The sequence below is a fragment of the Phasianus colchicus genome, chromosome 4 (genome assembly GCF_987193195.1).
Source record: "Phasianus colchicus chromosome 4, bPhaCol1.hap1.1, whole genome shotgun sequence".
NCBI lineage: Eukaryota > Metazoa > Chordata > Aves > Galliformes > Phasianidae > Phasianus > Phasianus colchicus.
Window position 1 is genome coordinate 64,353,177 of NC_143439.1, and position 27,833 is coordinate 64,381,009.

General features: G+C 46.1%; 1 protein-coding gene across 1 annotated transcript in view; it reads right to left on the reverse strand.

The window, feature by feature from the left end:
• Positions 1–1,704: 1,704 nt before the first annotated feature.
• The window catches only part of ASPNAT (aspartate N-acetyltransferase), a 28,996-nt gene continuing 2,867 nt past the window's right edge, over positions 1,705–27,833 (reverse strand). The window contains exon 3 of the mRNA XM_031588282.2: positions 1,705–6,924. Within this exon, the coding sequence (XP_031444142.2) occupies positions 6,557–6,924 (368 nt within the window). The 3' untranslated portion in view covers positions 1,705–6,556. The remainder of the gene's footprint in view (positions 6,925–27,833) is intronic.

The window sequence follows — 27,833 nt, forward strand, 5'->3', positions numbered from 1 at the left end:
TTTCCAACACTAATGATTCTATAATTCTATTATTCTATGATTCTAAGAGTCAGAAACAGCCTTGTGCTGATCTAAACCCAAGGCAGTGGGGAAGGGCTCATTTGTGTTGGGTTTTACATAAGGAAATGCACAGGTATATGGAAGAGAATGAGACTGAGGGACTCAGGAAATCTCTACCAGTGTATCTCCACCACAAAAACATCCTTGCCAATAATGCTCACTAATGCTTCTGTCCTTGGTGATAAAAATGAGATTGCGTAGTTTTGTTCACCCTTCGCTCACATGAGACATTTTCCAGGATAAGGACCATCCCTGGCTGCAGGGAAGTGCTCATCCTGGCTGGGATTTGGGTTGTGCAGCCCTCGTGGGGTACTTTCTGAAAGCGGCAGCACCAGCAGTGTGCAGGAGTGCGGATTGACTCTGCGCAGCTCCAAGAACACTGACACTTCTGACAGCATTAGTCAGTGAGCTGGGACAGTGCGGAAATAGAATCCAAGGACGTGACACACACATAGGAATAGTCCTATTTATCAGTGGAAACAGGAACAAGTGGTCTGTGCCTGCGCTGGACTCGGAGCTGGGAACAACATGGGATGTTTCTGCAGTAGTCAGTAACTCAACAGCAATACAGTTTAGGAAAAAACTGACATAAGTTTTAGATTTTATTCATTCATACATTATTTACAGCAGTTGCTTTCATATTACAATTCTCTTTCATCTTTTCAGTTTTCACTTATAAAAAATTAACCAAATAAACCTTATATAACCAAATTTATCACAGCAGGTCTGGTTAATTTTCACAGTTACAGCGGCCATCGGGAACACAACACGAGTGCCTACGCCTCGCTCTCCCCGCTCCACCCCGCCACGGACACACAGACGTGTGGACACACGGACGTGTGGACACACGGACTCCCGTGTGCTCCTTCCTCCCACGTTCTGCCATAGGGCAGAGCAGAGCACACTGGGCTATGAGACGTTGGCCCTCCTCTGCGTGACAGTGCTGGGTTTGCCTCCTGCCTGCCCACAGGCTCCCTCTCTCCCACCGCAAATGGCATTTCCTATAGCTTTCCACACAACCACCCCACACGAGGCCTAGTGGTGCTGACCCATTTGAGGCCCGATCCTGTACATACAGACCCTGCAACTCGCAGCCCAGCCACAAGGCCCCACGGCCCTGTAGGGCCTGACCTGCTCGCCCCCACCTGCTCTACAGTGTAATTATTGCTGTTTTAAAATAGGTTCGTATTTCTTTGAGGACTTGTAGCCGCTTCCTGTTACAAATACAGTACATACGAGGCTGGACATAGAGAACACAAGACTAATTTCACATCGGTCTCGTACAAAAGAGGGGAGGTGCAGAGGCAGCCCCGCGAACCAACACCACCGCCATGGGCACATAGAGCCATGGAGCCCCAACTGACATTGGACATTTTCCAAATGCATACCACACATCTGCTTAAACTATTAAAAAAAAAAATAATAATTAATAATAATTATTATTATTTTTGTAACCTTTACTGCATTTGTCCCGAGAAGACTTTTGCTTTGATAAAATAACACAAGCACACAAACGGCTTAAAGCTAACGGCCCAGCACAATTGTAAGTACAACTCACAAAGCAAAGGGTGCTCTGTGAAACCTAATAATAGTTTTTTATTAATTAAAAAAAAAGCAAATATACATATTACAAGTCAAAAGACTAAGCTTTGAAGGCAAAGAAACTGAAAACTATGTTAGCTATATGCTCATTATGCTTACATAGCAGTAGCTGCTTCTGCATCCAAACGTGTTATTTGTAAATGGATTTACAGTTGCATTAGGTATTTTCCATGCTCTTGGTCTCAGTAAGTCCATCTCCAGCTACTCTGACATGAAAAGCATGCTCTCTCCTCTAGCTGGTTGTCATACAATGAACAGCACCTCCAATTCATAGACTCATAGAATTGTTTGAGTTGGAAGGGACCTGTAAAGGCCATCGAGTCCAACTCCCCTGCAATGAACAGGGACACCTACAGCTCCATCAGGTGCTCAGAGCCCCTCCAGCCTGACCTTGGATGTTTCCAGGGATGGGGCTTCCCTACATGGGGCAACATGTTCCGGTGCCTCATGCCCACTATTGTAAAAAAACTTCTTCCTTATATCCAATCTAAATCTCCCCTATTCCAGTTTGAAACCATTTCCCTTTGTCCTATCATAGCAGACTCTGCTAAATTGTCTGTCTCCTTCCTTAAGCTGCCTTACAGGTTCTGCTTTTAGCCACACTGTGTTCTAACCAACTTGTTCAAAGGATTCTCTGGCTCCTTTGATTCTGAATGAAAGGTACTCACAAGGAGATTGCAGGCAGCAGCTTTTCAGTGGGAGATAACTAATCTCTGTGCATAGTTTCTGTTACTGAGGAGTGCAAGAGCACAGTTTTGCTCAGGATTTTGCTCAGGATTTTTTCTGGGAGAAAAAAAAAAGGAAAAAAAAAAGATCCTTTTGCATGTTAAAGCTTATTTAATAGCTTGCATCCATTCATTTTCTTTATGCGGTACAGTACATTCCACCGCAAGACTCCAGTTAGCTTGGAATTAAAATGCCTTTATTAAGCTTTAAATAGAGTGCATACCAACAGCATTATACCAGCGCTAATGAAACGCAGGCTCCCAGCAAATTTAAAATTAGATTGTTAATTCAGAAGTAACCAGAGCTGGTTCCTACCCTCGTGTATTTGGCAGCTCTGGGATCCCTGCAGTCACTCTCTATCCATTTGCACCTCAGCCAGGAAATGTACCAAATTAAAAGGCAGCAGCCTTGCACAGAGGATCAAAAAGACTCAGTGAGCAGTGGATTCTCCTGACTGGGATTCCTAAAATCCCAATTTCCTTGGGGAATCTCACCCTGGGACTCCCACTGACCTCTTTGGTGCACCTTGACCATGGGTGCAGTGACAGCAACACAAGGGAGAAGCAGAGATGTCCCTGCAGCCAGGAGCACTGCACAGCTCTGAGCATCTCACAAGTGCTGCCGCCTTCACTCAAGGGAGGACATGGCATGAGCTGACAATAAACAGCAGTGCAGGGGTTGCAAGTAAAATTGGAAACCACATTCTTCGTTGCTGGCCTGCCTGCATCCAGGGGCTGAGTTCCCCATAGACCTTATTGACAAACATGATGTGAGCTTGGAATGCTGTTTGCTTGAGATGTGCGGAGTGTCCCTGCTCATCTCCAAGGGAACTCATCACTTAGGGCAATTCCTGAGCCACTACAACGCAAAATTTCCTACTATCTTTTAAAAAAGAGTCTTCTGCACCACCCCTAGTTGCTCTCCCAGGTGATCTCTGGCTTCAAGCTGAGGACACGTGAGCAGAGCCCACTGTGTGAGGATGAGCAGAACAGCCACGGTGCTAAAGGGAGGACAGCATCACCATGCAATGCAAGGGCAGCAGATGCAACCCATGGAACAACAAAGTGCAGGTGCCTCACACAGCTGGAGGACAACCCTGCAGTTATCCAGCTGCTTTGCCTGGCCCTGAAGTGGTTTCACATTCACCAAGGAAGGCTGAACTCCAAGCCAAGCTTTACAAGGGATGTACTGCTCTTCCTCTGCTCCTGCTATAGATGCGCTTAGGCAGAAACCACCAACATTAGTCAGGAGAAACCTCTGCTGAGAGTTGCTGTTGGGATTAGATGACAATTAGGTTTTCAAGGAATCCAGTCAGTTGGTCCAGATCTTCCGGCCAGGACCAAGCCCAGAACCACCCTGTGTTGCTCTGTGCCTGATGCTGAACTGGGAGCAGCAAAATGATGCCTGAGCCAGGGAAAAGAACACAGGCTCTGACTTCTCCTCCACATGGCACCATTTGAATGGGTGCAGCCTAAGTGGGGCACAGTATATGATGGATCAGCCAGGTCAGCATCTAAACATCACACTGGAGTTATTCCTCCCTACTGCTACACCTTGGATGCCACACTGGCACATAAGAGCTGTCCAGTGAAAAACAGCCCAGCCAGGGAAGCACCAGCAGTGTTGCACCTATGAGCCCTGTTCATCTTCTTTGGCAAGCACAAAGCAGCATGCCTGACAGCCAGCCCCTCCCTCCCAGAACCAGCTGCCCAGGATGGATGGCAGTGGGAGCGATGGCAGTGGGAGCAAGGGAGGGATTTCTTCCAAAAAGCCATAGGTCACAGAGCAACGCTTGAAAGCGTTCCGAGACAAACTTCGCTGGGCAACTGGTGGCCAAGTGGCAAAGACTCAGCACATCCCCAGCACCCAGCAGATATCACCAGCAGGTTCTGCCATCACCAGCTTCAGTTTGCTCATCTTAAAAGCAATCCCGGTAGGCTGCTGGTACTTCTGTGTCTGTGGGATCTGGTGCAATTGATTCCAGGTTTGGCGTTTCTGATATGATGATGCAGTGGTTTCATTACAAAGGCACAAGTATGAAATAAAACCAGCAACATTCTTTCAATTAAATACTCCAATAAAAAAAAAACTAATGCTCAGTTTAGGCTTTACGTATTCCTCCCTTATTAAGAGACTAGTTGTGTGTTGTTTGTTTTTTTTTTTCCCCTCTGGAAAGATTTTAGTGCAGTGATTATATAGCAACAGAAAAATAAACTAAAAAAGGCACAAACTGTTTTGTGTTTCTTTTTCCTTTCCCTTTCACTAACACTTTATAGTTGTCTATTTTCCTTAGGTTAATAAATCACTGAAAGCAGCAAGAAAATATTCTGCCCATTTCTGTACACTATACAAAACCCCCCAACCAACAGTACATTATTTCAGCTTCAGGAGAAATGTACAGCATAGTAAGACTTAAAAATAGAGTGCCCCATACAGAAATGGCATTAATTAACCTCACGCTACAGCACCCCTCCTCCGCCCCTTCCCCCCTTATTGCTGGCACCACATATGGGGAAGGGGCTGCCCTGGTGCTGTCCTGCCCAGGGATGGGACCCCACACCACCCTGCCCACCGCCCCTCCCGCACACTGGGATGCTTTCAGAGCTGTTGATACGTCCCTTATCCTCTCTCCAAGTTGATCGTGAACATCTCCCCCCCTACACTCATACGTCGTGAAATAGTAACTACTTCTTTTCCCCCAGGAACTAAGTGAAAGGGCTTTTCCCTTTGAAGGTGTTAACATAGCTGAAACCCCTCCACCCACCCCAAATTAAGTGCAGCCAGAAGTGTTTCTCTTTATATTTCTGATGCCACGTTTTAAAAGTAAAATCTACTCAACTTCTTTTTTTTTCCCTTCCCCCCCCCAAGACGTAATTCATGCAAAGTTGCTATTTGTTTAAATAAGTTATAAAAGTTGATATTTCAGGCTAGGAGAAGCTGTAGCCTTGGTTACTCTTAGTTGGCAGGCACTGTACATACATACTGGGTACAGACACATGCCGGATCTGCTTTGCATTGCTTTTTGCATTGTACAATTCACAAATCTGACATCATTAAAGCGGTTAATTACCTTTTATGGCAGGCTGCAGTGAGGCCATCTACATGGATCAAACAAGCAGCTGGTTAAGATAATAAGTACGTGCCCCCCACCCCCCAGAGCTCCCCAAAATGCTATTATCTGTCACATTGCTTCTCTGAAGTGCTCGGAGTTGGTGCGCACATTAATGTGCAAATGTGTTACCATAGGAACTGCAGCCTCCATTATGCCTCAATGACACCATTCAGCAAAAGCCAGAACTAAAAATGAACAACAACAGAAATTAAAAATAATAAAATCAAACCAAACAAACAAACAAAAAGAACACCCACCCCAAAAGGCAGCAAAGAGAAAGTCACATGCGGAGCCTGGCCCAGGACTGCAGGTCACACGTGGCGACGGTAGCGCAGGAGATAGATGGGGCTGATCTTCACTTCGGCTATGTTACATCGGGGCTCAGAGTTCGGACGGATCAAGTCTGGTTGCTGTCTTAGGAAGGAGATGAGGATGGAGCTGTGGTGGTTCCGACACGCCGAGGGGCTCTCAGACATTTGGCAGGATGAGGCACATCCAAAAAAAGTGCAACATCAGTGCCGCGGTGGCAGTGCGATGTGTTGGAGTGCGTGCACACGCTTCCTCTTCATGCATTGCAGCAAGCGGGTTGGGCTGGGGGCTGCCCCCCACATTTTCCTTGGAAACTATTAACCAGTAAATAAAGGTAAGATGAATGCATATTCTATACTTACTGGTGCGTGAAATATTGAAAACTGCATTCAAGTAATTTTCTCTGCACTATGATGAACGCATCGCTATGTTATCTTACACTTGGAAAAGGAGAACACTGGGCGCACCGGAGTGGTGGTGCGACGTTGCAGGGAAGGTTCTGTGCTTTCTGTCGGTCCCTGGGAGGCTGGGCTGCAGGATGCTGACTTCCAGCCCCACCGCATCCAGCACGCAAGGCTGGGCCACCAGGCTGCACGGAGCAAGCCAGGATGAGATGAGGGAGCAAGGGGGGGGAGACAAAATTGGCAAATAAACGGTGACAAGAAAGAGAAGGGTAATTTATTATTATTTTTCTTTTTTTGGAGGGGGGGAGGAGAAAAATAGCTTTTTTTGCTCGGTGGTTGGGTTTTATTCTTCACGGAGCTGCAGGCGGTAGCGGTGGTAGCGAAGCTGGAAGAACATTCTCTCCAGCAAGGAGTGCGTCATCCCCGGGAGCGCATAATGTTCAACCACACCCACGTGCTTGAAGCCCAAGGATTCGTAGAGCTTGTGGGCCGCCATCTTCACAGCTGTGGTCCCCAGTACGATGGAGGAGTAGTTGTTGAGCATGGCAAACTCCAGCACCTTGCGGCCCAGGGCCTTGGCAATCCCCTTGCCACGGTAGTTGGAGTCGACAGACATGCGGCGCAGCTCCACCGTGTTGTCCTCCTCATTGCCCCGCGCTGCCACGATCCCCACCACGTTGCCATCCAGGACAGCCACCCAGAAGCAGGAACCTGCAGGAGACAAAGCACCACATGTAGCTGCCTGGGGGGCTAAAGTGCTCTGAAAGCACGGACCCAGATTGCTTTTCCCCTTGGCAATGCCATGCCAATGTTCATTTCCAGAGGAATATATACATAAAGTTCCTAAGAAAACAAAATGTAGATACCAACAATATAAAGTTATAAAGTATGGATATATGCCTCCATGGAGATCTACAAAAGCCACTTTTGGAAATGGACCTAGGCACCATATTCTGGCCCTGCACTGGTCTCTGCTATATTCAGCCCTTGGCACCTAATAGCAACGGGTGATCCTCAGCTGTGATGGGACATGATGGGCAAACCCCAACTTGCATGCAGTGATGCTCTTCTGTCATACCAGCATTTTCATTGAGTCCTGGCCCTCAATTGGACAGACACTTGGTTGCTACTGCAGCCCCTAGATCCAGTCAACACAGGAAGCCATGTGTTTGCTTGGCTTTCCAGCAAAATGGCTCATGCGAGGTATGAACCTCACCAAGAGATATTGGTACCCATCCCAACCAGCTGCTTGGGCTGGCCAATCAACATGGGAACAATGAAATTAGAAACTACTGCAACTCCAGAGCACTGCAGCATCATTTGGCTCCACTAGCAAGACAACTTAAGAAAAACAAAGTTAAATGAATGAATTACTTGGGTCTTAACTAAAGCAGATCATCACATAATGTGTGATGTGATAACATGTAAGGAAATGTCTTTAATTGACCTGAGAAGATTAATGCTTTCATCACAGGGCAAAAGTGATTCCAGCTTGGATGCTGCTTAATTAACAGCCAAGAAAGCCATTACTCAATTACATCAGCTAATGAGGGATTCTATGACAAAGCTTTCGCTTAGGAGGAAAACGTGGACTTCTGCTGCACAGAATGAATGTGACCATACATAGAGAAGACTGACCAGAGGAGATCTCAGCATGCTGTGACTTTGGGACTCAGATACCCCATCAGAAGGAGATGGCTAAAATCCACGGCTCAGCAGCAGTGGGTAGAAACAAAACACCCAAGATAAATCAGCTCCAAGCCTTGCCACTGCACTCAGCCATGCACAGTTCCAGCAGTAACACTTGCTTTTGCTCCTGCTGTCAGCCATCATCACACCGTTGCTATGTAGGTCAACAGCTAATTTTTAACATGCTGGGACCCATCTTGACCCACTTATCACGAGCAGTTAAAACATCTCCTCTCTGCCACCACTGTGACAGTGCTACTCATCCCCTTGCATTTGCCCAAAACTCACACTGTAATTTATGCAGACAAGACCCCAGACCAGACTCAGGAGTGCTAAAGACCAGCAGCTGCTTTCCCTCTGCACACAGATCAAATGCCTCCACCAGCTCCTGGCTCGTTGCTCTTCAGTGGTATTTTCACAAATGCACATCATGTGGTGACTGCGCACCACCTGACGATACCCTGTCAGACTTCTATCACTCATCCTATGCCCCTCCAGCACACTTGCTGGACCACTGAACTGAGTAACATGGTGCTCATCGTCCCTATGCACACTGCCACCAATTTCAACTCCAGTGGCATAGCCCAAAAGTGGGGTTTCAGGGTTTTTCCTGCATTTGAGGAGCAGAGATGACAAGAATGACTCTCAGGGATGCATCCCACTTGGTATGGCCCCAGAAAAGTGCCATATAGCAGCCCATCCCTGCTGCCCAGCACCATGCACAGCAGCTGCTCCTGGGAGTGGCTCTTCAGATGCTTGACTCATCTTCTCCAAAACAAGACCACTCATCTGCACTTCCACCTCCATTGCTCCCTCCATATATTAATGCTTTTCCTTTCTTAACATACCCAATGTTGGGTATGCACCCATGTGCCCAATCAGCCAGCAAAGCTTATTCAACAAAACACTTCCGAAGTTTGTAAAATGGCATATTTCCCAAACTTTTTAGGTTTTCTGCCTGTTTTAAAAACAAAGCTGGACATGGCTTCCAGGGCAGAGCACAGGAACTCTTCACACTTCCCTGACATGCCCAGCCCCACACCAAACACCAGCTCCACCGCAAGTAGAACCAAGGCATCTTGTTAGTTTTAACTTACAACTTTAAAGCTTAATTATAATGATTTCAAGTTCAACATGAAAAGAAATACTATCTGGCACATCTACTGGTGTGTGTTGTGAATGAAACGCTTATAATTAGCGTCAGACAGGACACATCTGCTCCAACAACACAAGTTGTATTTGGCTCCCATTTGCACCGACGTGACCTGTCCCCAGTACTTTCATTGCTCAGTGTCCATGCTGTGGACTGCCACTAGCCTGCAGAAAAATGCCTGGGTCCCAAAAGCTGTGAGCCCAGCACTGTCTGATCCTCTTTGGGGATGGTTAAATCCCTTCCTTGGGGGAGCAGTGCTTCTTGCAAACAAGGATTTGCTACCTAAAGTCCTTCTGGGGATCCCCATGCATAGTGCTGGTCTCAGGTTGGTGCTTCTCTCCTCTGAGCAAATCCCTCAAATCTCAGAGAAATTAGATCATAGAATCATTCAAGTTGGAAAGACCACTAAGACTGTCTAGTCCAATCATCGACCCATCCCTGCTATGCCCTCTAACCACATCCCTCAGAGCCACGTCTACCCCTCTTACTGAACACCTCCCAGTACAGCGACTCCACCACCTCCCTGGGCAGCCAATTCCAATGCCTCCACACTCTTTCTGAAAAGAAATTGAAATTCTTTAGATTGCTTTTTACCTGGGCTCACCGTTCCTCACTGATCCTAGCCAGCTGCAGCTCTATACCCAATTCCTCCTCCAGCAATACATGCACAGCACATCTGGATCAGGAGGGAAGCACCCAGGGAAAACAAGCCATATCCTCATTCTTAAGGACTACAGGGGATCTCTTCCTAATCTTTTCAGGATTGAGGGGATTGAATCAGAGCCTGTCTCATTTCTGTACTTTTTCATACCCAGGATGAAACAAAATTATCTTCCTCTCACCTGTCAGCAATAAGAAAGAGCCTCGCTGCCAGCAATGCTATTAATAGCAGGCGCTGACGTTTTACTCCCTTGAACTGTGATCTGAAAATAATCATGGCTGCAAAGATAAACACACACCCTGATGGCTGTGGCTCACCCTGCCCTTCAGATGCTCATCTCGGTCAGCATTTGCTTTTACTCTCACCTGCCCCCATCTTCTGGAGTCCTCCCATCACCCATCGGTGCAGGCATCCAAAGCCTTCTCAAATCATGCTGGCCAAACCACTGTCTAGATTTCTGATCCTGCAAGAAGACTTACTCAAAGGGCTGCTCTGCACAGATGTCTTGCATTTAGCTTCAGCTGCTCTATCTCCATGCTGGCAGCACCTCAGGCATCTCCAAATACACTCCTGCTTACACCGTTAAGCCCAGACTTCCCACTTGAATGCAGCCTCACTGCAAGCCATCTCCAAACCACATCCCCGTCTCCTGACTTGGTGCTCCTACCACACTCCCCTGGAAGCTTGGCCTTTCTGCCTCACATCTCCACTTGTGGCACCCAGGGCAGCCTCTTCCAAAAGCTTTCCATTTACAAGTGTGTAGAGGAGAGATGCCATAACAGGATAAAAAACTAGAAAATACACTGTAAGATAAAGCAAATGCTCTTGTATCTCCTACCTCCATAAAACTACATGAAACACCTGGGATGGCAAGAGGCCAGCAGTTCTGTCTCATCTTCCTATGCTCTCCCATTGTCTGTCTTTCAGTAACAGCATCTTTCCTTTGCCTTAGCAACAAGCTGGACCAAATTATCAGCAAGTAACCTAAACCATGAAGCTGGCCGCCAACTTGGACATCAGCATGGTGAAATGATGGTCACTTAAGATGTATTTTATTTACAATACTCAAAAAGAGCCATGGTAATAGTGAAATTGCTCTAAAAAAAATGCACAGCAATGAGCTGGTGCCAAGATCCACCTAAAAAAGTTAGACATGGCTCCTCAGCTGAAGGCACAGCTCTAAATTTAAAGGACGATTACCAGCTTCTGAGGACCAAAAGAGACTGTTCTGATTCACCCACCCCTTTCCTGCAGCACAAGATGCCCTCACGCTCTACAGACCGCTACAATCCCCATGCCAGGAGCAGTGGCACCATGCTGGATGCACACCCTCCACCTGTACAAAGCTGGTGCAATTCCCCAGCTGCTCCTGCAAAGCTCCTCTACCACCATGAGCTGCACAGCTCCCTGTGAAGAGCTGACAAGGATGATGGGTGAAAATAAATGTTGCTGCAAATTCTTCTACAACCTTTGGTGAATAAAAAAACAGTGGATGGATGAGTGAAATCAAAAGCAAGAGTGGAGAGTATTACTAGGAGAGCAGAAAAATCAGACAACAGCCTTCCCCATCATCCAGAGTCTTACATGACTGAACAGCTCAAGTTCCTGCCTCTCTTAGAGTCCCACAGTACCTGAGGACAGCTGCTCCCTAAGGCAGAATTTAATGGCAATACATTGCTTTTGCAAAGTAAGTTCTGACCTGGCTTTTCTGACCAGGCCATTACAGAAAACACACACATTCTGAGATACATCCAAAAACCACTTTTTTGTATTACATTTCCACAGGAGCAAGCAAAGCTCCACTACTCCTGAACTGCCTCTGTGCTGACACTCAGGGCTCAGAGCCAGATCTGATCAAATCCATCGCTCCTCAGGGCTGGAGATCAGCTACAGCCAACTGCTGATGCCAGGCTGTGTAGGTTTTGCAATCCTGTGACAGCATTTTCATTGGGAGCTCAACACTGGACACTTCTGGGAACCCTACTCCTGAAGCAAACCAGACTTCTCCCTCTTTGTCAGACAACTGCTGACATTTCTACTTCCTGAAGGTCGAGCTGTCATCTCACATACAGATGGCACACAGGCTGGGCAATTAAACTCAGTTGTGGGGGCTATAATATGAGAAGGACAAGAAATTATGAGAGAGCATCCAAAGGAGGACTATGAAGATGGGGATCCTTATCTAGAGGATAAGATGTATGAAGAGCAGCTGAGGTCTCATGATTTGTTCAGCCCAGAGCAGAGGAGCTGAAGGGAGGCCTCATGGCAGCTACAGCTGCTCACAGGGAGCAGAGGGGCAGCACTGAGCTCTGCTCTGTGTGACAGCAACAGGGCCCGAGGGAACGGCATGGAGCTGTGTCAGGGGAGGGGCAGCTCAAAGTTAGGGAAAGGGTCTGCACCAAGGCTAGTGGGCATGGAACGGGCTGCACAGGGCAGTGGGCACAGCCCTGAGCTGCTGGAGATCAAGGAGTGTTTGAATACCACTCTTAGATACAAGTTTTGTGTGGTCCTGTGCAGAGATGGGAGCTGGATTTGATTACCCTTGTAAGTCCATTCCAGCTGCTCTGTGCAAGTTTGGTGCATGCACACTGGTTTCCAGGTTTCTTCCCTTTTCAGCAGCTCCACGAAGGAGATGACACCCAGAGAAATGATGCTACCAGCTCACACCACGATCACAATGAGAGAAATTCACCCTCTTTCGGAGGCAATGATATTCACAATTATTTGTTGAAACTCACTTCCAGACAGACACAATATCCCTACAAGCACATTTCAGACTGACTGTGATTTTCAGTGCTGATTTAGCATGTTACCATGACACAGATGTGAGCAGTCCCCCCCATCCCCTCCCCAGCTCAGAGTTGTCATGAGCAATGTCCTCAGAGCATCTTCCAACCAGGGAGGTGATCCCAGGGACACTGAGTGAGAAGGAAGCTGACACCTACAGAATTCTGTCCAGCCTTCCCAGAATTAAACACTGCAAACCTGCATTGCTGGGAGGAAAGTGATGTGCAAGTATGAGTTGTGGGAGGGGATGGAGGTTCATGTGTTTTCAGGGTTCACTGAGAGAAGCGAGGGCCGCATCTCACATTGAAGCATCCCACACAGGGACAATCTCCATCTTACACCTTCCCCTACATCATTACATTGGGGAAAAAGGGAAAAACAAAAGAAAAATCAGCCAAGCACTTTCCATAGAGCAGGTCTTGCAACTCCCCATGTCCCTCACTCATATATCATACACAGAAGCTTGCCAAAACCGACAGGCTTGATAACACCAGCTGCAAAACCTGGATGCCCCAAACTCCTTGCTATGATCCACTGACATCCTGTGTCCCAGTGCGACATCACTGCACAGGAATACCAGGGCAGATGGAATGCAGCACACTGCCACATTGCAGAGCATTACATATTTGCCCTTGGAGTCACTTGCCCTGGAAGCTCCAGGGTGGTTTTGGGCAGCCCAAGCAGAGCAGTGCAGGGGGAGCCCAGTGGGGCCATGCTGCACTGAACACTGTAGTTGTGCTACTCTGATTTATTTGCAGATAGCCAGCTAAAAAGCCCCAAAGCTCAGTGCATCGCCTCTCTTACCTCCATCCTTTCCAGGCCTTTGTTCCTCTTCCTTTCACCTTTCCAGTTCCCCCTGGCTTCAAGCAGGGCTGAGTAACAAGCTCCAACAACTTCTACAAATAACTCTACACCTGACTTCAGTTAGAAGGCATTCCTTGAGGGCTCTGACAAAATAATGGCATTTCAGAGTAGTTTATGGTGGTGGAAACTGGATGACATATGAGAGTCCTGCCTTGGCACTCCTGACACTCATGAGCATCCCTGTACAGCTGACACAGGTGTGGGGGAGCAAAAAATGTCAGGGGCACAGAAGAATCACCCATGCATGAAATTAGAAATGCTATGGGACCCTTTCCTTCACATAAATAACACAACGTACCACAGCAGGATTCATCACCCCAGCACAAACAGCTCCCTGCTAGAAGAACACTGGGCCATGTGGCCTCATGCTGAGAGTGGGTGACACCCATTGATTTGTGGGGCATCTGAGGAGCAGATCACCGACGTGTGCACAGCATCAGGAGAGATGAATGAGCTGCCACCACCAACCAACACAACTGCTTCTCCATCTGCCTTCTTTTTCATCCTCACTCCTTGTAGCCTGGAACTGGATTTGATAATCTTTGTGGGTCCCTTCCAGCTTGGGGTATGCCAGCATTCTATAGACTACAGGTTGACCTAAACATCTCTGCAAACCCACAAGACTTTTGGGTTCAGACTCAAACGTATACGTTGTAACATACCACCAAGTCCAGAACAGCAGCTGTGCTCAGCTCATACTTTCAGATGAAGATGGGAAAACATGGTGAGGTTGAAGTTTTAAGTAAGAATAGGAGAACTGACTTTGACCAGTGCCTCTTCCATGTTTCCAGATGGAGCTGACCTGCCCTCAAAAGCATCCTCCTACTATGTCACAGGTATCACATTCTGAGGTGTCAAAGTCCCCCAGAAAATCCTAAAATGCTGTCAACTAACTATACTTCACATTCACAGAACTTGTTTGACTGCAAAACAGAAAAGAAGAAAACATATTCTGCAGCAACCAGAATTCAGGAAGTGACCAGGTTTGGCCCAGCACCTTCCTATGAAACCCAGCGGGTATTTCTGATTGTCCCAAAAGCACGCACAGGACACAGGCAGACTTCCAGTGCATCTCAGAGGCTGCTATATTAACAAGTGCAACAGCAGGACTTGAAATCCTCTGCACAGCTCTTTTTTGCTGAGCACGATACACCTTGGCTAAGCAGAACAGACCAGTCTGCGTCAAGCAACAAGAAAAGAATATTTAAAGCAATCTGAGAGCAGATGTTCCCCACACATCCAAAATCCTCACTAAGCCTGTAAATTGTGGAGTCAGACCTTAGGTAAGCCAATGCTTTAATATTTAGGCTGTTTTAAGTCAGAAGTATAAAGGCAGGAAGGAAGGCAGCCCTCCCACGAGCCTTGCTAGCCTGCACCCTCCCAGTCACTGCTCCAAATGCTGGCTCTGACAATGAGCTCCTCATTAGTTAAATTAGTTTACAAAATAAAATGTGCTGTTCATCGCACTTTAAGCCAGCTTCTTAAAAGGACATCGTTAACGCTCAGTCTCCATCTTCTCATCAATCTTTCACTATACGGCTTTATTGCTTTCTGAAAGGTACTGGAGTTGCATTGCAGCACATTCCACTTTCAAATGTTGAAAAAAAACCTGGAAAATCTAGAATTATTGAATGTTTTAGTATTCATTATTTGCTGGCTGGCTTCTACCTCAGGTGCATTACCGTAAAGTGGCACTGAGCAATATCAAGACTTCTTTTTAGTTTAGCAGTTGGCCTAGACATAAATCATAAGGGGAAAATGGGTAGAATTGATCTTATTTTAGCCATATATCATTACTTGTCTGGCCTAAATTTATCCAAGCCTCCCCTCAGTTGAATAGAAGTGCATGTACCTACACAGGAATTGCGCCAAATGCTTCACAGCAAAGGGAGAAACCAACATTGCATTTACTTAAGGTTAAATAACAAAAGCAATTCTGATCTCTACAAGGACTTCTGAGAAGTTTTATGACGTTCTAAAAGAGGTCAACAAACTTTACGGTGACTCACCCTTCAGGAGAAGCCATTCTGCAAACAGTGGTAGCGAAGCCTACCCAGCATTCTGCAAACACTGGAATGCTTCCATGGAAGCATTGGTGAGGTTCCTTGGAAGCTTCCCTTCCAAGAAGGTACTCAAGGTCAGGCTGGATGAGCTGTGAGCAATCTGATCTAGAGAGAGGTGTTCCTGCCAGTAGCAGAGGTTGGAACTAGATGATCCTAGGATCATAATTTGGGTTGGAAGGGATCTTTATGATCACGACGAGGACAGCAGGGTGAACTACCCCCAAGATACAGACACAAATGTGGGGTATGGTATAATGATGCATTAGGACAGAATACCCTATGTGTACAGGCAAGTTCTTTAAATCAGAGTTGAAAGCAGGGCTGAAAGGGGCCTCCTGTACTCAACTGGGAGACAGCCTGGTTGTATGTAAGATGAAACTAAAAGCATCTGCATATTTAAAACATGACAGCAAAAAAAAAAAAAAAAAAAAAAGGCCGGAATGGCACAACATTCTCTTCTACTTTCAGGGGCATCAAGAAAACCTATGCCACAGAAGCAATGCAAAAGGCCAAAGGCACAATTCAGAAATGTTCACTTGTACATCACAAAGTGAACGTGCACTCAGCCAAAACCATTTATGTGGCATGTTTCAATGGTTCCAAACATGTTCTTTCCCCCTCAACACATTAAAAGGAAATGATCCTGCTGCCCTTAAAAGCTTCTGAATGGGGACCTCATGACTACAACATCCGATGAGCAATAATTATGAGTACTAATTCGGAGTAGTTTATGGTGCAGACACACTGACCAGAAGGGTCTCAGACCTCAGGGCAGGACCTCCGCTTCAAGATCGGTATCAGGAACTTAAGGACAGGGAATGGGTTTCATTATATGCCACCTGGCAAAGAGAAATTATAACTGTGCTCTCCAAAACCTAAGAATAAATACAACTCTGCTGCTCCAAAAGCATTTCTTTCTGCAGATGACTCGAGTTTCACAAGAATCCTGCCTGGTTGCTAACACAACGATCCATACCTCCCCAACCACTGCGTTAATGATCTACTGGAGTGAAATGGCCATTATAAGCAGTTACGTTTTCTCTGAAACCACACTGAAGAGTTCACTGCTCAAAGTAGAGAAAGACAGAAAAAAATGAGAGTATGTTCAAGGCACAGAGTTGACATGAACTACAGTCTGAAGGCAGCTACTACACAGATTGATCTCCTCAAGCTCATAGCAAACAACAAATTTTTCTGACAGATAACACCTTTCTTGCTTGCCGATCTTTTATTTTTCTAGATTTACTGTAAATATTTAATCTCTGGAGGACTGTTTGATTTATACTTAACACAACCAAGTATGGCCCTGGGGTAAGGTTGCTCAATTGCATTCTACCTGCTTGTGCCAACGTGAAGGGCTTTTCTTTCCTCCCTCGTGCCCCGTTAGGAGCACTACACACCAAAGCCATACACTAAAACAATATGGGTAAGATATAATTTCTTTCTGGCATGTAAGGAATGAAAACAAAGGTCCTCTGAAAAAGCCTCAGCACTTCTCCTTCCATCCCACCATGCTGCAGACTCCATTGTGGAGCACCATTGGCCCCAATCATCGCACACTGCTTGTATTTTCAACTCTTAGCAAGCCATTCACTGTGTAAAGTCACAGCACTGCCAAGATGCAAAAATCAACCACTGGTTAAAAACAACATTCTGTGCTTTATCAAGGTCAGGGTGACTTGGGTTTAATTACACCAAACTGCACTACATCCATACAGAATGAAATTAGCACATTTGTTGAATGTGGCACAAAAGGAAAATTCTGCATCCGTAAATACATGAACATCTGTCAGGTTGGGCACAGACAATGGACGTGTTGTGGGTGATGCATTAACATAAAATGAAAATCACATGCATGAGCGTCTGCATCTCAAAAATGAAAAGAAAAAAAAAACCAACACCTTTGCCACATGCTCAGCTTACCAGACAAGACCACCCTGAGCAGTCCCACCAGTGCAGGGCAGCATGTCTACAGCTGATAGCAGATACTTCACATACATGCTCTGAGCCTTGCTGAAAAGGGATCCTCTCTTACACATGAGGCACTCACAGCAACCATGGCCAAGTGCAAACCCATACAATCACAGTAGCAATGCTGTATTTTGAGGATTCAGGAAGATTTTTGCATCTATCAAGGCAACGCTAAAATATATATTAAACCTCAATGCTAAGAAAGAGAAAAACAGATGAAATAAGAGCAGGTTCCTGGCTGGAAAAACTCCTTCATAGAATCACAGAATGGTTTGGGTTGGATGGGACCTTAAAGATCATCTAGTACCAATCCCCTGCTATAGGCAGGGACACTTCCCTCTAGACCAGGTTGCTCAGAGCCCCATCCAACCTGGCCTTGAGTGCTTCCAGGGAGGGGGCATCCACTGCCTCTCTGGGCAACCCGCTCCAGTGTCTCATCACTCTCACAGTAAAGAATTTCTTCCTAATCTAGACTAATATCACCTTCTGCTGATCTCTGAGGTCCCTTCCAACCCAAGCAACTCAATGATTCTGTGACATACAAAAGCTTCCCTGAAAACACCACCTATTCCTTTTGCAGCCAATCGATAGGCACACACAGCAAACTGGAGGCAGGTTTACCCCATGCCACCACACTTCCCTTTTATACCACTGGTTTCCCATAAAGATCAGTACAACACATGGACCTGAGCTGAAGGATGCCCCTCACTGTGCTCCTGTCTCCCCACAAAAAACAAGGGATAGAAGCACGTGACTGACTCAAAGCAAATGCTGCACTGAATCTCTGAGCTGAGCTCTCTCAGAGTTCTGCCTCAGTAAATGTGGGGTGTTAGGGGTTTCTTTGTTGCGATTTTTTCTTTATTTAATAATATTGCTGGAATCCTCCCTAGCTGTTTGAGTTATTCATGAAGAACAATCTTACTTCTTAAGAAGCCATGCAGATACTTTGATGCTTTTCAGAGAGCCGAGGGCTCAAAAAAAAAAAGACTGCAAAATCCAGTGATTGGCTTATTCTTGAATGAAAATCTTCACACAGCTAGATGCTATCTTCTGAACATCTGCAGGTTCTAAAATCAGACCAGACGTGTATTTTCACAGCTGTTAAGTGAACCTAATATATTTTACAGGCAGCAGAAGTTTGAAAAGGTGTTTCAAGAACACTCCTTGCAAAAAAGTTTGGATTGCTTCATAAAAAAATCCTCCCGACTGCTCACTGCCACCCATTTCTAACACCGACTGTACCCACTTGCTTTCTCCCTCTTTTAACCAATTGCACCCCACCGCCGTTCCGATAGCAGTGACTTCATCAATGCACTCCTAGGGCTGAGGCACCAAACTGCTGCCAGGCAGACAGCAGCTGAGCACCCGGTGTGCCTTCATTGCTCTGCCTCTAACTAAACACCATCTACAGTTGCTTAGTGCTGGAAACAGCAGGCGCTCCAAAAGAGCCCCATTTCAAAAGCTTCTCTTTGCTGTTCTACTACTTGCATTATTTTAAATTGAAAGACAGCATATTTAGGTCTTTCCTGGATTCCCACTGGAAGTGTTACACGGGGTTCTGATGCTGTTAGCTAGTTCCAGGGAGGATGAACAGATATGGCACCTCCAAAAAAAGAACCCAAAGCCCTGATCTCAGCAAGCAAAACAACTTTTCTCTGTACTCTGCCTGCAGTAATGATTTCATACATCCTATTAAAATGGTCAGAACAGGTTTTATGGAAAGAGTCAGAGTGGAAAAGATCAACAGGACACACCCAGATATGGATCGGGGTGATGTGGGTCAGAGGATTGAAAGAAGGTGTAAGAAAGCTTGTTGTTGGCTGTACATTTGCCTTCAGGCAAAATGTTCTCTCCCCGCTGCCACGTGGGTTTATGCGCTGACACACCATGTTTGCAGCTCAGCAGACACAATATCCTTGTGCTGCTGACTTCTGTTTGTTTTCTCATTTCTGTTATTCTGAGCATTCTACCAACAAAAATAAATGCTCGTGCTCACCATGCAGACATCTGAATGGCACATTAAGAAAGAGAAGGAAGGACCTATAGAATGAAATTAAGCAAAAGCACATAAGCACACAATGGGAGGAGGAGGGGAGATGCTGGGTGCAGACTGCTGCTTTAGGGATCTGCCACAAGCGACAAATGAAGCAAGAACTGGCCCACACAAACCCACTGCAAAGTTCAGCACAAGGATGGATGAGAGAGCCAAATGGGATTGAAAGAAGAAAAAACACGAGCATTGCAGTTTGCCACAAGATGGGAGAAATGGGATGTAGAATGGTGGCAGCAAGGAAAGGAAAAAAAAGACAAAAATAAACAGAGAGCCACTGTCAGTTCCCCATATCACTGTTATGAACTGTAGCACTGTACATATCTGCTGAGCACACTGAGGAGCTGTGCCTAGCCAGGTGGTCCAGGACCCCAGCCCAACTAGGAGAACAGCAAATCAGCCTGCACCTCTGGTTTCCAAGTCAGGATTCAAACTTGTTGGTAAGGGAGCACAGGAGCAGTTCATATAGCAGTAACTTGCAGTGGAGAATAAATCCAGGCAAGTAGTGTGCTTAAAACACAGATTTTGTCAATTCAAAACAAGTCACACTCCTGTCACGAGTTCACTGAAGATCTTCAGCCAGGTAAATAAATACACAAGCAACCCAGACTGGCATTAATCCTGCCCACAGCTCATGCCCACATCACTGCTGGACTACTGTTTTTGGGGATGTGGCTTGGTGGGTACGCTGGTGATGGAAGGATGATTGGACTTGATGACCCCACTGGTCTCCAACCTTAGTGATTCTGTGGTTCTACTGGGATTTCAGAGGTCTCCCACAGCACCACCTCCTCAACCACTACACTGGTACAAAATTAAAACATCATTAAACAGGGCTCCATCATTAAAACAGGGCTCAGATGCAGGTGGTCTCAGCACTGACTCTGTGTGTACCTCATAATACCATGCAGAGAGCACAGCCCCTTATAGCCCAGTAAGTAGGGTAATGCCTTGAGAGATAACACGGGCTCTATTCTGATCAGCAATTTTTGTTTTAAGTATACCTGGCTTCAGAAAAAAGCCTGCATGAAAACCAACACTTTTGACTGACAAGGAAAGCAATAAGTTCACTTCAAAACATTCACTACAAAAATCATTTCCTCATAAAAACTCCAGTTTTCAGCTTTTTCACTTGAATAAATCTGACAAACAGCAAGCAAATGTCAAGTCACAAAAGTATCATTTGCAAGTTACCACTTCAAGCAGTACACTCTGCCACAAGTCATGCATTGCATTTCCGTATTTGCTTTTACTCTGTTCCAAATTCAATTTTACGTAGCACTATCTCAGACCACCATTTAAAAAAAAATACACCTGCAACACATGTTTTCTAGTAGCTATTTTGAAAAGCAATCTTTAATTCTCGGAATCTCTTTTTAAAACCCAAACCCCACTTGGCATCAAACACTGGGAGTTCCAGGTCAACATTTTGGAATTATCCTGTAAGCAATGACACCTTCAGCTCCCTTTGAGCAATTACAGGGGGCAAGAAACGGTACAGTATGTGCTCTCATAAATAGTTAATTGATCGCTGGGGTCCCGGGGGTCAATAGGCTACTTATAAACGCATGGCTCAAAGCCATCCCTAACAGAACACCATGGCACACACCTGTCTCTAACCAGACCAGCACAAACCAGCTGTGATGCCCTAATAAATGCACGGCAGAGGTTTCTTGATGATTCCACTGCGCCTTTGTTGAAAGAAAGAAAGAAATCCTCTTATTGGCACCAGTTACAAATGATAGATTTGTGAACAGAAGCTAAGCAAGACACTCTGCTGTGTTTGGATTCCTGTGAAGGCTGTTTTCATTAGCCAGCTGTCAGGGGAAAAAAAAAAAAAAAAAAGTGATTCCTCAAGCTTCATTGAGGGGGAGGGAGTAAAAAGGCAACAATAAAAATAACCCTAAAAATACACTTTGAAGCTCCCCATTTCACAAATGCAGAAACAACAAAGGCCACGCATCACTCAGTGTGCTGCAGAACCACACACCAGCAAAGCACTCAGCAGTCACCCCTTTAGAAGGCAGGGAACAGCAAAAAACGCAGTTATTTTTAAGAGATCTTCAGCATCACACAACAAAAACGAGGTGTGGGCTCTGCCATGCCCATCAATAGCAGCAAGCACCCCCAGGCACAATTCTCCAGCTCCAATGGCAGCAGCTAATCCTAGCCTCCAGCCTGCCCAGAGCTGGGAAAGGCAATCCCAGCCTCACCACTCGGAGACAAAAAGATTTAAGCCTGCAAGAAGAAACGTGCCCATTTTCAGAGATCCACTCCCAAATTTGGAGGGTTCTGTCTTTTTGACAACCAAGTCACGTATTCAGGCTTTTACATTAAAACCTATTTGTTTGGTATTTTTTCTTAAAAAAAAAACCAACCAAACAAACAACAACAACAAAAAACACCTTAGAGACCTTAAGACACAGAGCAAAGCCTACTGATAGCTCCTAAAGTATCTGGGCACCTGGCTGTGCTCACGAGGATCACAGACACTCCTAAAATCCCTAAGAGGCTAAACACAGTGCCTCTGGTGCTTGGAAATAGGATCATGAAGGTTGGAAAAGGTCTTTAAGATCATCTAGTCTAACAGTATTAAGATTTCAACTCATGCTCTACATCCAAAATTCAGCATCAGAGCAGCTCAAAGCTCTGGACTTTTCCATCTCTCACCACTATGCAAAGACTGAGTTTAAACCTATTTGAAAGCCTTAAGCTGAAACACACCTTTGGGTAATCGCTTTAAATCTCAGCTACTCTGAAAGAAGTGAGACAAGGAAGAAGAGCCATTGAGCACCCTAAATGAGACTCATTACTTCACAGATGAACTCACAGAGAAAACTCTGTATTCCTCCTTATGTTTATTCACAGTCATAGGAAGCTGTACACAACCACCCAACACTGGAGATTACATAAAAAATTACTTTAAGCCTGACAAAACCAGAAGGCCTGATGTTGCTACTCTATTCATGCTCACAAGTCCCCACGCAGCTCACATTTGATGCTCTTGAGGAGTTAAATGTGCCTATAAACTGCTGATGTGCAATTTGCACAACTTACTACCTTCTCACGTCACAGATTAATTAAAAGCACTTGCACATATTGGGGTTTTTAAACACCTGCAGGCAGAGCTTGCTTCCAGCAGCACCATACCCAACCAGGCATGGCTACAAACAACACTGCTGCACGAACTGACAGCCACATCAATTAGGGATACCTCAAGAGAGAGTTTTTTAATGCAAGGGAAAAATATATAGGTTACAGCACTCCACAAAATTTACTAGAAAATGTAATTTCATCTCATTTTGACATGGGAATGTGCCAAAGCTGGATCTGAAGCGAGGTCTATTTTTGTCCCATGGATATGCATGTTGAGGAATGGGTTTGCACACGTGTTCCTGCTCCAGTAATAAAGAAATAAAGGAACAAGGGGGAGCGAGGCTGCAGTAGCTTCTCCATTAATGCATTTATTCCATTTGGGTCTGTACCACAGACCTGAAGAAGGCTGAACCCTCAGGCTGCTCTGTTGATCAGGCCACTTCAACTTTTCCATGGTAAACTTTTGGCTTACAGCATTGCTCTTCAAGATAAGATGTGCATTGCCTGAGCACCCCTAAAACTGGAAAAAACTCTGAAGACTCAGGTGTCACTTTCCCTCATTCAGCCCCACCAAGTGCTTATCAGCCATGATACCAGCTGGGGTGGAGCAGAGCCAGCCTTGGGTTTGTCCACGCTTGGTCACATGCTGGAGGAAACCCTGGGGACACTCAGCCCCAGGAAAGTAGCACAGCAAGGTGTCTGGCCCATCCTGGAGGGTAGGTCCCTGCTGCAGCTGGCCACAGGAGCAGAGGATGGATATGAGAGTGCAAGATGGAATACCAATCGCATGAGAAACAAGTTGGAAGGCTCAGGAGAGACCTTCTTGCTCCCTACAGCTATCTGGGAAGCGGTTCTGTTGGGAGCAGAGCAAGAAAACAGTGTTTCAGGACACAGACTCTCTCCTGGGTTTCCTTCCCCTGCTCCATGCCCCAGGCTGCACTCCCCAGCTCTCCTGAGGAGAAGCACGTCTGAGAAAATCCCTAAAAATCCCAATCCACAAAAGCCAGTGAAGGGGTTTGACATATGCCTGAGGTCAGGGTGCTGTACGATCCAGCAAGAAATGATGGAGATAGGGATGCCTGAGATTCCAGCTGCTTTTCAGGCATGGGCAAGCAAGGCAAGGCCCTCTGAAAACACATTCCTACACTGGGATGCAGCAGCCCTGAGCCCTATCCTGGCGTCAGGTAACTAAGCCCTGGCTTTGCAAAGCTTGAGCTGCTCTATTCTTTCAAAACAATGTTATCAGTGGGCAGCATCCCTCCTGCTTATCTGGCAGCTCAGCTGCTTGCCTTACCCCAGAATGTGGAAGAACTAGGCTGCAGGGTCAGGCTCTGTGCCTGGGGATGTACTCCAATACTCAGCCCCAGGCCTCCATCCCTACCATGGCGAGCAGCCACCTGGGGCCTGCCTCCATCTTCCTGCCCAGGACATTAACCCACCATGGGGAGCAACCTCTGCCTTGTAACGCAGAGCAACTCACAGAGTAAGGGTTCTTCTCAAGGTGGTCCCTATATTCTCCTCATGATTCCCACACCAGCTCAGCACCCCAAAATGGTGGCCTGCCAGCATAATGCACACCCAGGCAATAGGCATCATAGCTGGCGAAGAAGCTCCAGCCAAAGGGGACTCATCCTACCAGTACTCCCCTAGATTTGGAATTGCATCATTTCACAACCAGGTGCTCATCTCCTCACGTGCTCCTGGGTTCAACCCATCTGGTGTCAGTTCTGTTTCTCCAGCATGGAAATCTAATGAGCAGGCCCAGTCCAAGAGAACAACTAAAATACCTACTGCTCTTCACCCAAACACCCCACCAAAGGTGAAAATGCCTGGAAAGAAACTAGCACAATTTGTCACCTCCTCACAAATTATCTCTGCCCCTACCTCAATTGGAATCCTGAGGTAAGGACACAAACTTCAGGTCTCTGCCAAGAACAAGACATACCTCACGTGGGTTCAGCTGAGAGACCATAGAACCGTTAAGGTTGGAAAAGACCACTAAGATCACCTAGTCCAACCATCAACCATCCCCACCATGCCCACTTATCCATGCCACCTCTACCCTCTTCTTGAGCACCTCCAGGGACAGTGACCCCACTTCCTACTTGGACAGACTGTTCCAATGCATTACCACTCTTTCAGAGAAAAAATTTTTCCTAATATCCAACCTGAACGTACCACCCAAGAGCAGCCCAGTCTGAATTCTCATAAGCCATCCTTCTTTCAGGAAAGTCCAATATGGTCATTCAGGATTAATCTATTCCTCATGTACCTGGGGACAACGGAAACAGAAATGCTCTGCTCACCACCAGCCTGGACTAGATGAACAGAGGCACACCACTTCACCATTCAGTGCACCCAGGGCCCTCTCTGACATGCCCATTAAGCTGGCTGACTCCCTGAACCCAATTTGCAAGGAGAAAGCCCAAAATGGGGATTCACTGAAGGCAGCAGAACTGCTCCCTCCAGGCCTGCTCACACCACCACAGAGTAATCAATGCCAAAGATCACAGCCGCCAGACTGGCGTGTTTAATGCAACCTGACATCTCCTGCAGCAATCCCTTCAGCTTCACCTTCTGCCTTATGCAAGGCAGATATCCTCAGCCCTCCACCAGGTCTGGCAGCCACAGCTCTCCAGGTCACCTGTCCATGCTCTCTGCTCCTCCTGCTTGGGCTCTGCACAAACACCACCAACAAAGGTCAGCTCCTGCAACAAGGAGATCTTTGCACTACCACCATGCACACATCCTTCTGCAGAGGCACCCAGCAGAAGAGCAAGACAGACAGCCAGAGGAGATAAGGGCTGAAACCACCCCAGAAAAACATGCTGGCTCATCTACCCAAGCTCTGCTCATTCAGGAGAGCAGTGGGTTTGCACCTAAAGCGAGGAGTTCTGGTTTCCATCAGCCCTCCAGCAGAGACCTCAACCTCCCAAGAATCTTTCCAAAAAACAAACTGCTGCAAACATCCACAGAACCACCGTGACAGAAGCTTGAAGAGATGCTGTAAAACTGATTAGTCGTCTAAATCATCAGACCATAAAAGAAGCTCCAGCTGTGCTCCCCTTATTTGCGTAGAGAAATGCAGGAGGCAGGGCTCTATTTAAAATTAATTTCTTTTTTTTGTTGTTGTTTACTAGAACCCAAGTTACTCTGGTTGACAATTAAGCCCATTATCCAATTCCTTCCTTTTTTTACCACCCCACTGCCTTTTTTCAGTTTATGCAGAAAAAGATAAATTCCAGTAAGTGCTACTTTAAAATGAGAAATGCAAGCTAACAAAGAGCTGGGGAAGGTTGAGCCATTCACTCTTCTGTTTTAAGATCCCAATCCAGTACAGAACTCAATGCCAACAATTCCTTTGAAGTCAACACCAATTTCAAGTCAATCTACTGCCTTTGGGCTTAGAGTTAAACTCTGGCCCAAACGTTCTGCCAGATCCTTGGTGCAAGTGTAAGAGGACAAGAGCAAAGAAATATTTAAATTTTGGCTTGTGTACTTCAGCAAAATTGCTGTCAGCTCATGTTTTTAAGTCATACAAAACCCAGTGGGAAAAATTCAAGACAATAACTAACTTGGAGACTGGTGGGTCAGAAAACTGCAGAAGAAAAAAAATACTTTGATGCAAGTAACACTAATCATGAAGCATGGTGCTCCCAATATCCCACTACACACTGCCCTTTTGGCCTTTGTCTTAAGCTGACCCACAGACTGGGTCACACAGATGCTTTGGCAGAACCACCAAGAGCAACCCATTTCCTCCCCCTGACCAGACAACAGTTTGCTGTGGATGATCTGCACAACATGACTCTGACCTGGGTACCACAAGCAGTTCTTCGTGGCACAGATGCCAAGAGCAATACCTCAGTAAAGCCAAAACCAACACTGTGATCCAAGGTCTCAAGACCACATCCCAGGTCTACCTGTCTGCCTGTTCTGCCTGAAGTCGTACCAGGCTGTTCACTCTGCCTCATCTAACCCAGCTCTGAGTACCTACAGCCTCACTGGGCCCTTGTTCCAGCATTAAGAGTTGGACTCAATTATTCTTAAGGGTCTGTTCCAACTCGGGATAGTCTATGATTCTTCTGTAATACTTGACTGAGGAAGCTTTCACTAATATCTAAGTTAGAACAACAGGCATTACTGGCAAGGAGGAGCCCTTCTTGTTCCTGTTGTAATAATTCATGTCTGAGTGCTAACTTGTCAGCTATCACCATAAGAGAAAAAACTGGGGCTGGAAGTTGTTCTACTGTCATTCCCATCCTCTGCGAAAGGATGGGGAGCTGATGTGGCACAACACTGCCTGTTCTTAGTGTCTTTCAATAGACAGTGAAATCAGTGCCAGAAAGGCAAGAAACTCAAAGCTTTTGGAGACATCTGTATTTACACTTCTGTCTTTTAGGGCAGAAATCTGACAGCTGCATTTTGCGGATAAACAATCAGAATTCCAGGTTGGTGCCTCATGCAGGTTGCACCGCATAGCTTCAGGGCACATGGACTGGCACTGACATCATGGATGGAGCAGTCCTGGCTGCCTCCTCTTGGCCTTTACTGAATTATGACTCCAACTTGCTTCATGCTACTATCATCGGGCCTTCACAAGCACCAGCAGTCCCATAAATCTGCTTTTTACAGCATGGCAGAAGCCTAATTACACATGATTAAACTCTGTCAAAAATTAAAGCCCACACATTCCGCTGAAATTGAAATCAGCCCTGTTAGGTATCAAGAAGCAGCAATGCTGATGGCTGGAAGGCTTGTTGTCAACGCAATGTTGCTGACTCTACGCAAGTGGGGGCACTCCTGACTCTTCCTTTGAGGCTCTCCTATAAACTCTGGTGTAAGCACACCCCGAAACGTGGCCGTGCACATCTCAGGCTGCAGGGACAGATGTAGCCCAGACACCTACAAGGCTCACACTCACTGCACCTGCTCTCCTGCAGCTCTCCTCCCCCAGCACCGTGCACTGTTGGACCTCACTGCACAGATTTGGAAACGTTAAGCCACAGCCCGTTTATTTTTGTGACAACAGCTTAAATGAATATTGAGCTCTTTAAGGACACATACAAGTTACACATCGTTTTGGTATCACAAAAATGGGCACTGGAAATTAAATATAACACATATAGATGGACATTACAGTAGGATGCAACATCCAAAGGAAATGCTGGTAAGGCATTTTGAGACTTTTATTACAAGGTAAGCATCATTTTAGATAGATGCAATACTAGGAGTGAAGAGAACAAAAGTTTGTGGCTTTTATTACCAATGAGGAGGAGATCCCTA